Source organism: Chenopodium album, chromosome 15, assembly GCF_948465745.1.
Source record: "Chenopodium album chromosome 15, dcCheAlbu1.1, whole genome shotgun sequence".
NCBI lineage: Eukaryota > Viridiplantae > Streptophyta > Magnoliopsida > Caryophyllales > Amaranthaceae > Chenopodium > Chenopodium album.
In genome coordinates this window covers 20410867-20422006 of record NC_137848.1, presented here as the reverse complement: position 1 = coordinate 20422006, position 11140 = coordinate 20410867, and the positions used below count along the sequence as shown (strand labels likewise).

Genomic DNA, 11140 nt, shown 5'->3' with positions numbered 1-11140 from the left:
AGCAAATTGAATAATATTTGTTCTTAGTGTTTATATGGGATTAGAGTTGTACCACATGGATGTCTTGCGTGTCTTGATATAAATTTTTATATAGACGTCTATGTGGAACATACTCTAGGATAGAATGCTATCCAAGTTCCTTCTTGAAAATTGTGCTTTAAAATTGTCAATTTTTGTTTTCAAGATGGAATAGTTATTAGTTGTACTTATTTACATTGCATATATTTATGGTACAACTAACGAGCCATTGTGCATTGGTTTTTGCTAATTTTTTGATGAGAAAATGTATTTGTAAGCATTAACCATTGACAATGGAACTTGAGTTAGAGGTGAAAGTTCATATTAGATTCGAGATCGTCAAGGAACTGAACAATCACTTTGAGAACTCTGAGGTAAGCCATCATAATCAACCTATGCTTTAAAGTTATATTCTTTCTGGTAAAAGACTACATAAGGTACAAGTTCCTTTTCACATTATGTCATATGAATTAAATTGATATAATTTTTGTAGGAATAATGAAATATTTGAATTTGTGAATTGATGCACTTATGGTTTTGTCTTGACTTGTCATATTCTTGTATGTTGCTTAACGAAACAAGACTTGATGAAACATAACATGAGTATAAAGTATTTTTCCCTTAAGTTATGTCAAGTTGGGGTTCCTATGCATGTTAAACTTAAAGTAAAGAATGTGCGCTTATTGTTTATATGTCACACTTAGATCTTGTGTTGTAAAAGACATACTCACTTGCCTAAGAGTATAAGAGGTCTCATAATAGAACTATGGGTGCTGTCAAACACGAAGTTCCTAATTTTCCAAAGGAACAATGGAAGAAACTTTGATGGGTGAGTTCCCAGACCGTTTGTAACTCACTTGTTTAAATTTCAGAGGGAACTAACCTATCTTTTTGCCAACTTTCAAGCATCCACATCATATATCTTCGAAAGCAACATTATCCTACAACTCTAAGTTGTGTGTCCGTGTTGCTTATACTTTAACTGTCTCATATTAAGAAATTCGAAGATTCTTATTCACCCAATTCAATTTCCTTTTTCGGTTCATACAAGTTTACATCTTATTCTTAATTTCCACGTGCTCTAAGTTCATTCATCATATATTTATGGTTCGCTGAAACATGAAGAATGGTGATAACATGTTGAGGGGGAAGTTGAAGAAAAAGTAGAAGTAAGCACTTAAAAAAAAGTAGAAGAATGGTAAGAGACTTAGGGGGAATAAGGTAGGAACCAAGAAATCAAAATGGTTCATATCTGGTTGTGGAACTTAAGTGTATGAGTAAGTATTATCTTCATTTATTTCAAATGTGTTATTCTAGGAAAGCATGCAAAATTTGTGTAATGACACCCTTTGAAAAAGAAAAAATAAATAAATGATAAAAAGATGAAAAAGGGTGATCAAATATTTAATTTCCTGGATATCTAAATATGAAGAATATTGACTATGTTGATGTCGTGTACTCGTATACTTGGTGAGCTAGTGAAGGAACAATAATAAACAATGAAGAAACTTGATCATAAACCTGAATTCTAATTAAGTTCCAGTAAGCAGAATGTTCCTCAAAGAAGTTGGTGGTTGTAGTAAGGGAACTCGGTTATCAATTAGCAATATAAATATGTGTTGTGTTTAGCAGGAGGTTCAAGAGTTTGAGGTGAAGAACAATGTGGCGAACCTCATCTCAAAAGGTCTAAACGAAGAGCACAAATTCCACTTCATGTTCCCTCTACTTATTCTGTTTCATATGCTTCTTTATATATCCTTTGAGCTTGCGCTTTCATTTGCCTATTCATGCAATCCATTTTTAACTTTTTAACTCTGTTTTAACTTGATTTTTAACCTCTTATTTGTCAAGTTCAATTAAGGGTTTTGAAGGTGGGACTTTGGATTGTGAGTTGGAAATTAGTGTGGAAATGGTATTCGTGTTTTTGAAAAGTGAGTACCTTGAGGCTTTTAGGAGCAACAAGTGCTTAACCATTATATTTACTTATTATATGATGGTAGGTGTGACATATGACTTTACGCGTGTGTAATTTACGGAAAACAAATGTGTGGAACAATACTTTTTTTTTTTTATTTGATAATGACAAAAGGGGGAGAATATGTATGATGCTTATGGTATGCAGCAGTTAAGTCTAAAGTTCTTACATCATGATCTTTGAAAGTATATATATTGATAAATGATGTGTATTGCTAAGTTCCTAACTATATGAAGTTCTTGTGTATGTTCCTAACTTGTTCTAATGTTATTTCCTTATAAAGCTAAGGGGGAATAGATGTACAACAATTGATCTTATAATGCGTGATAAGCATCATTATTTTGTCATCATCAAAAAGGGGAAATTGTTAAGTAATTAGGTTTTGATGATTATAAACTAATGATGATTATCTATCTAACATGTTTGTTTAGTTGTGCATAGAAAGAGCAAGTTATGCTTGGAACAGGGTACAAGGAACCTGAGTAATGACAGGTGTATATCAGGAACTTAAGCAATATAGGATAAGCAATAAAGGAACAAGAACAATGATGAGTGTTATGGTTGATAAGTATTATGATGGCTAAGGAACCATGAAGGTAACTATGTAAATAGGTTTTTGCATATGTTAGCTTCACGAGGTAAGTATCCTATGCATATATAGGTCAAGTATGTGTAGGAGTCTTTTAATTTAGTTTAGTTTTCCAGTTCGCTAGCTCTAGCTTAGTTTGGTTTTATTTTAGTTTTCTTTATTGTTTTTATAAATAAAAATAACCTTTTGTTTTATTCTGTTATCCTCAAAAGTTGGTTCAGTTTGTCATCATCAAAAAGGGGTCTTGATGATGATGTTAATGATTAAGCAAACTTCTATCTAATAAGAGTCTTTTAGTGTTTTGATGTTTGCAGGATAATTAAACTCTGGGAGTTGAAGTGAGGACTGAAACAGAGGAACCTTAGAAGACTAAGGATGACAAGTAAAGCAGAAGAAGAGTTCTATAAATGGAACTTCAAGGTGTTCCCTGAAAGGAACATATCAAGGGTTGTAATGACCTGGTTCCGGTGTAATGCTGGGGAAAAGGTGTGTCCTGATAGGAACATATCAACAGGTTGTAATGACCTGGTTTCGGTGTAATGCTGGGGAAAAGGTGTGTCCTGATAGGAACATATCAACAGGTTGTAATGACCTGGTTTCGGTGTAATGCTGGGGCAAAACCTGAGATCCAGAATACATAAAGACTACAGGATTCCAGAAAAAGAGTCTCAGAGAAGCAACATGAAGACGGAGAAATAGAAGTATATTGCTCTAGGATTAATGTAAGTATGTTGGACATAAAAGTTAGTTTGGAACAAGTTTATATAGAACCAAGGTGAACTCCAGACAGTCAATGAAATTAGAGTTATTGACTTGTTAGGAACTTAGAGACTGTCAGAGTTCCGAACCTAATAGGAACTTAAGTATGTGCGTCTTTAAAAGACGGTTTTAATGATATATATTTACCTAATACGTGCATATCTTTTAGGGATTTGGTTTTACTGGATAAAGATATTTATTTTCTAATAAATCCCTTTTGAAAAAGATAACTTTGTTTAGAAAGTATTTTTTAAACAAAAAGATAAGATTGGAATAAAATCTGATTTTATGTTAATTATATCTTTATTATTAATGACATATTTTATTCTTAACAAAAAGATATATTTTTGGAAGACTTATTTTTAGAAAATATCTTTTAAACTTATCTTTTCATAAAACCTATCTTTTTCAAGATGAAATGAATAATTCGAGTGTACTATAAATATGCTCATATGTATTCATTCAAAGCCGAGGCTGACGAAGTGTAGTGGTCGTGCTTAATGGTTTTATTATTCACCACGAAACTAAGTCAGTCCTCCTAGTCAAAGTTCCTATCGGGTTTTGGTTACAGTACGTCCAGCGAGTTCCGGACATATCTCGAGTGTCCAACATATTAGTTTTATCTCTTTATTCATATATATGTATTTAGAGTTATTCAATGAGATCTTGTAATGGGAAAAAGGGTTTGAGTATTTTGGGTATTGGGGTGTGATGAGTTTGAATTCTCTAAAATTCTAGTAGCTGTGAGTGCACACTGAGTGAAAGGAACCTGAGTGTGACTTGGGTCAAGTAAAAGGAACCTTAGTGTGTCTTGGGTCAATTGAAAGGAACCTGAGTGTGACTTGGGTCAAGTGAAAGGAACTTGAGAAGTATCTTGGGTCGGTAGGATAGGTTCCTATCCTGTAGCAAGTATCCGTGGAGGAACTTGTGAGAAAGGTCTGTGTAATAGGTTGTAACTAGGTGTTGCCCTATTATAGTGAAATGGTTGTGTTGAAAATCCCTTGGTGGGTCGAGGTTTTACTTCCAGTTGGGTCCTGGAAGGTCTTCTCGTAAAATCTGATTTGCAATCTTTAAGTTCCTAACTATAACTGTTTTATATTCCGCAAAAATTAGGCACTAGGAACTTACTAGAATTCACCCCCCCTCTTATAGTATATCATCTGAAATAACAGATATGCCCAGCCTGCGTGACACTCTTGACAATTGAGTCATCAACGTATACTTTAACATTTCTTCCCTTTCTGTGCATGAATACTTTATCCATTGTCTGTTGAAAAGTAGCCCTGCATTCTTCAGCCCGAGGGGCATAGGTATGTAATTGTACACTCCCCCTTTGGTGATGAACGCGGTCTTCTGCATGTCTAGCTTGTGCAGGTTGATCTGGTGTTACCCTGAGAAGGCATCCATGAAGCTTAGCAAGGCATGGCCGCTGGTTGAGTCTAACAGCTGGTAAATCCGTGGCAGTGGGTAGCATTCTTTTGGACATGCTTTGTTGAGATATGTGAAATCAACGCACATCCTCCACTGGCCATTCGCTTTCTTTACCATGACCACGTTGGCCAACCACTCCGGATAATCACAAGGCTCTATGAATCTAGCCTCTAGGAGCTTGTCTACCTCCTCCTGGATTGCCTGATTTTTCTTCGCGGAGAAGCTTCGCTTTTTTTGCCTAACTGGCTCGATGTCCTCTTTCACATTCAGCCTGTGAACCATAACTGCAAGGTCAATTCCTGGCATCTCGTCTGCTGAAAATGCGAAAATGTCCTTATTTGCCCTCAGTAGCTCTATGAAGTGGACTCCCACTCCAGGGTGAATATCTTTCCCAATTTTTACCGTCCTAGAGTTGTCACCCTCTGTAAGCTCAATAGTTATGCCCCGCTGGGCAGTGGCCTAGCTGCCTTTTCTTTTGAGGGCTCAAAGTTTTTCATGGCTAACTTCTGCTTATCCTTTTCTTTGTGATACTCCTATCGCTTCCTTTTTCTTGATTTCCTTTCAACATGTTCATTGGACCTTGGCTTTGAGCCTGGGTGCTGCCTGGTCCTAGCAGGCTGCTTCAGGGCTGTGATATAGCATTACTGGGCTGTTTTTTGGCTTTCCCTGAGCTTTGCAGACCGCCCATCATTGGTTGTGTGTGCCATGGCCAGGTGATAGGTGGATACCACCCTACCTATTTTGTGAATAAGCGGTCTTCAAACGATCACATTATACGGTGATGGAGAGTCTATTACTAAGAACTCTGCTCGAACATCTCGTCGCCTTGACCTCTCTCCAACTCGAACTGAGAGCTTAATTATGCCCTCTGGAATCAGTCCGAAACCATTGAAGCCAGTGACTTCATACCTCACCCATTTTAGGTCCTTTTTATCCAGCCTTAGCTCTTTGAAGGCACTAATGTATATGATGTTGGCTGAGCTGCCACCATCTATTAGTACTCTGTCTACCTCCCAGTTTGCAATTCTCATAGTCACTACCAGTGGGTCATCATGAGGGTAAATTATGCCTTCCTGGTCATACTCATCAAATGTAGCTCGTGGCTGCAGGGAAAGTGGCGGCCATCTACGTTTCTCATTGTAATTTATCTAGTGGATCATTGCTCGCAAGTCAGCCCTTTCTCTGTTCACAGTTCCCACCATGCACTGGTCCACCATTAGTGACATACACCCTTCCCTCTAGTTTACTGTCTCGATCTCTGCCCTCAGCCGGGCCTCTATGACACCCCCTGCGGTCATAGCCGGACCTGTCCTCTTCTCTTCTCCTGCAGGAGTCAGAATGTTGCTTGAACTGGTTTAGGTATCCTCTCCGGAGTAAGTCCTCTATGTTGTCTTTCAAGTGCATGCATTCATTAGTGGTGCGTCCATGGTCCTTGTGGAAGTCACACCACTTGCTTGGATCACGATTTCAATTCACCATTTGGGTGGTCTGTGCCATTTATCGTCAGCCTTGTTCACGCTGAAGATGTGGGACCTCGAATGAGTGAGTGGAGTGTATTGATCAAACCTACCAGGTCTGCCTCCTCGTTTCTGGTCTGATCTTCTCACTCCAACCGCCCTATCTGCATCCCTGTGACCTTGTTCAGCTTTACCGGGCTGATCCACCCTGGTTGTGTTCTCTGTCCGGGTGACTTCAGCTCGCTTTACTGAGTCACTTGGTGCTTTTCTTCTGCTTTTCTTCTCAGCATTGCCCTATCATTCTCATCTGCTTTTATGAACTCGTGCACTTTTCCCAGCGCTTCAGCCAGTGTTTTAAGACTCTTTCGTCCCATATACACTCTGAACAGTTAGCTTGGCAGCAATCCGCTCTGCATTGCTAGCAGCGCTACCTCCTGGCTCATGTTCTGGATGGTTGTGGCTTCCTTGTTGAATCTGGTGATGAACTCTCTTAGGGGCTCATCTTTTCCTTGCACCAGTGACATCAGCTCGGTGATCATTTTTATACGATCCACCAGGGTGACAAAGTGCTCCATGAACATTCTTTTCAGCTGATTATACGAGTAAATGGATCATTTTGAGATGGCTCCGTACCACTCAATCGCTAGCTCTTCCAAGGTCGGTGGGAATGCCTTACACCAGATTGAGTCCGTCATGGTGTACAGTACCATGTGATTCTCAAACCCCGAAACGTGGTTCTTAGGTGTTGTGGTTCCATTGTACTTACAGCTGGGCATCTTTATTTTCTCCATCGGCTCCTCCAAAATCTCCCTGCAAAATGAGGAATCATCTGGAATAACCTGGATTCGCGCTCGCTTCTCCCTATCCTGACTTAGTCTTCGCTTAGAGGGTGGTAACCTGCTGTGAGCAACTCGAGCCTCCAGGATGCCCTTTTCTTGGGCTGCCTCATCTACGCTCCAATCCCGATTCATGTTTCGAGCTTCCAGTTCCAGCACCTTCTTCCTCAGTTGGACCAACTCTGCCTGCTCTGGGGTGAGAGTTATAGTTGTCGCCTTCTTTGCGGCTGACTCTGTAGCTGTAGCTATTGACGGGGAGCTTGTTCCTTTACCGAAGTTGGTAAGGACTGCTGTCATGGCTGCCAGCTGCTCTTTACTGCACTTAGAGAGGTTCTGCAGAATGGCTGGCATATTGACGGGCTGCGGTTTCTGGGTTGCTTGTGTTGAAATGATGGGTTCATTGTTCGCGTCTGTTGATGGCATTCCGAACTTAAAAGAAGAACTAGACCTTATCAGATCTACTGGCTTCGCCGCCACTTTGGTTGTAGACGCCGATCCGGCGAGATTAGATTTTTGGGATATATTGGATTTGGGTTTTTCGGTTAATCCTTTTGAATCGAGGGTTATTGACGCTGTTTTTTATGGTGTTTGGTTAGATTCGCTAGTCTTAGAGACTGCTGTTTATACAGCTTCCTCTCCGGCCATGGCGGTTTGTCAACTAGTCCCTTGCTTAGCTGGTGAACCTCAGGTTAGATGATCCCACTCCTCCTTCTAGCGCCAATTGTTCCAAGTGTGGATCCAAGGGTTTTGCTGGTACGAGCTGGGTCCCGTCGACAACCTGCACAAGGCAGCACACGTAAACTGCCCTCGGGGGTGGCTCGAGGAACCCCCCTCCGATGCTTAAGTTAGAATGTGTTTAGAGAGAGAAAGTGTACTTAGAGAGATAGAGAGAGTTTAATAACTTGTGTGTGTCTAACCTCTTTTTCATTGTACTTTGCCTTCTATTTATAGGCGTACGATCTCCTTTGTGGAGAGTCATACTTGGTCAACCTGCAGGCTGACTCTATCGGGCTGAGGAGCCCCTTTGGCTATCCGTCTGGCGATGAGTGCGCACCCCAAGGGCCAGTCTAGGAGCCTAGTGATAGCTCAGCAGGAGCTATCCTATACAAATAGCCCCTCAAGAGGTGGTATGAGGTCACTCATGCTGGCTCTTGCTTGTGCGGTGAATCCTTTTTTTAATGGTTCCAGCTGGAGGAAATAGCTCAGCAGGAGCTATCCCCTACAATAAGCATTGGTGCTGTAATTAACTTCTGTTTCAAGAGTTGGAATGCTTCCTCACACTTGTCATCCCACTCGAACTTTTTGTCCTTCTTCATTAGAGTGGTCATAGGTTTAGCAATCTTCGAAAAATCCTTCACAAAATGCCTATAATACCTTACTAAACCTAAGAAACTCCTAATGTCAGACACACTTTTCGGTGTAGGCCGACCTTTCACTGCTTCAATCTTTACTGGATCTACTTCTATCCCATTCTTGGACATAAAGTGTCCTAAAAATGCTACTTTCTCCAACCAGAATTCACATTTGGAGAACTTTGCATAAAGTTGGTTTTCTCTTAATGTTTGCAGAATTGCCCTTAGGTATTTTACATGTTCTTCCTTGCTCTTCGAATACACCAGTATATCATCTATGAATACTACCACAAACTTATCCATAAATGGATGGAAAACCCTATTCATCAAATCCATAAAGATTACCAGAGCATTTGTCAATCCAAATGGCATCACTGTAAACTCATAATGTCCATATCTTGTTCTAAATGCAGTCTTTGGAATGTCTTCATTTACAATCCTCAATTGATGATAACTAGACCTCAAATCAATCTTAGAAAACATTGTTGCGCCTCTCAGCTGATCAAACAGATAATCAATCCTTGGCAATGGGTACTTATTCTTTATTGTTACCTTATTCAGCTAACTATAATCAATACATAGCCTCATACTTCCATCCTTTTTCTTAAAAAACAAGAGTGGCGCACCTCAAGGTGACGCACTTAGCCTCGTGTATCCCTTTTCCAATAAGTCCTACAATTGCTCCTTTAACTCACTCATTTCTGCAGGTGCCATTCGATATGGTGCCTTGGAAATCGGTGTTGTCCTTGGGACTAATTCTATTGTGAAATCAATTGCCCTCTTAGGTGGCATTCTAGGGATCTCCTCTGGAAACACATCCATGAATTCATTCACCTCCTTTATATCCTCCGGTTTAGTTGCCTCCTCATGATCCATGTTTCTCACACTTTAAAAATACACTAATGTCCTTTCTTAATGTACTTTGCCAAATTTAGCACAGATATTATCCTTGGGCACTTGGTCTCACCATGCATCCAATATGTTACCGACTCATTTTCACTTGTACTCATTTTTACTTTCTGCGATCGATAACTGATTTTTTCAATGTACTTGCTCAACCAATCCATTCCCAGAATGAGATCAAAGTCACTCAATCCAAACTCGATGAGGTTAGATAGAAATACTTTCCCCTTGATTTCTAAAGGTACATCCCTAATGGTTTTGGTACATTTTACTACCCCACCCCTAGGAATGGTTATAGGCAAGTCTACTACTTCTATTACTTTCAAACAATCTTTATGTTTCGAAACAATGGTCTTTGAAATGAAAGAAAAAGTTGCACCAGAATCAAAGAAAACTTTAACAGGAATAAAGTTAATAGAAAAAGTATCAGTGATGACATCTTTCGTGGAATCGGCCTCATGCCTACTCATTACATTTAACTTCCTTACCGCTCTACCTTTCTGTTGGTTATTCCCATTGCTAATGTTGTTGTCCTTTGCTCCATTCTGTTGCACTCCTTTATTCCCAGAATAGTTGTTGTTCCCCTAAATGTTCCTTTGGGACCCTCCTGAATTATTATTCTGCTTGTTTCGATTAGGATCCTTGGAGAAACACTCATACTCCCTATGTCCCAGCTTATTGCAAGCATGACAAGTAACTAGATTGCCATCACAATCTTTCCCAGGATGGTTATTCTTGCACCTTTTGCAAATAACACCATCCACCCTTGTTACTCCCTTTGTTAAAGTTCCTAGGTCCTCCATTGAAATTTCGTCCCCCTTGACGATTATTACCATGGGAATTATTGTTGTGGAAGTTGTTGTTGTTATGGTGGTATTTTTGCTTCTTGAAACTGTTCTGGTTATCCTGTTGGTTTCCAGAATTTTATCCCACCTCTTTTCTCTTCTCCTTCCCTTCAATTTCAGCTAATTCTTTCTTGTTCTTCACTTCTAGTGCATAAAGGTGTGGGGCGCTCCCATACACATTCATCCAAAGTTTCGAATACTTGCCCACACAACTTTAACTGCAAATCAGTAGTCAAGCCACTCTCAAATTTCCTAGCCTTAGCTTTTTCCGTAGCAACATACTCTTCAGCAAAACGAGACAACTCGATAAACTTTGTATAGTACTCAGTGACTAACATATCTCCATTTTAAGGTTTGAAAATTCCTCAGCCTTTTGCTTCTGTAAGAAGGTAGGGTAAAAATTATCTCTCGCCTTCTCCTGGAACTTAGTCCAATTAGATCTAAGTAGTGCCTTAATGGTAGCTTCATTTTGCTGCCACAAAAGGTCAGCTTCACCTCTTAGATAATAAGTAGCACAACCAACTTTAGAATTCTCCGGACACCCAACTGCCCCAACAGTTTCTCAAACTCTCTCAACAAGTTTTCCAGTATGGTTGATTAAGGCTCTCCCTGATAGGTTGGTGGTTTACTTTGTGCCACCTTCTTGAATAGTTCACCTTGAGCATCCCCATTGTTAGTCGAGTTTCTTTCTAGTTGTTAGGCAAAAGCTGCCAATTGGCCCACCACTTCACTCAACTCTCCTCCATCATTGTTGTTACCATTTCCCCCTGCCATCTTTCTTCGCCTAAATTAAAACAAGGGTCTTTATTAAATATTATTTTGGTTAGCTCTCTAGGTATAAACTCATCTATTAATTAATACCCTTGAAATATACACAATAAATTTGAAGCTAACAAATTGGGATAGCAAGAGCTAAAAATTTCCTATATTTGTAGCTTTGTCAATCAATTATTGATTGCTAACCAACCACGCATT

The 11140-nt window shown here is 39.6% G+C and overlaps 1 protein-coding gene across 1 annotated transcript; it reads right to left on the bottom strand.

Moving 5' to 3' along the window:
* Positions 1-2861: 2861 nt before the first annotated feature.
* Positions 2862-5803, bottom strand: LOC145580959 (uncharacterized). Its single transcript, XM_081638038.1, has 4 exons — positions 5550-5803; positions 4887-5178; positions 3108-3203; positions 2862-2951 (listed from the first exon to the last, which is right to left on the bottom strand). Exons 1-4 carry the CDS (start codon positions 5801-5803, stop codon positions 2862-2864), a joined length of 732 nt encoding a protein of 243 aa, XP_081494164.1.
* Between the last annotated feature and the right edge of the window lie 5337 nt (positions 5804-11140).

Coding starts and splice junctions, on each gene's coding strand:
- LOC145580959 (XM_081638038.1), bottom strand. CDS start 5,803: ATGAGAATTGCAAACTGGGAGGTAGACAGAGTACTAATAGATGGTGGC. Junction 3,204..4,886: donor GGTTGGCCAACGTGGTCATG/GTAAAGAAAGCG, acceptor TCTGGATCTCAG/GTTTTGCCCCAGCATTACAC. Junction 2,952..3,107: donor CAGCATTACACCGAAACCAG/GTCATTACAACC, acceptor TGTCATCCTTAG/TCTTCTAAGGTTCCTCTGTT.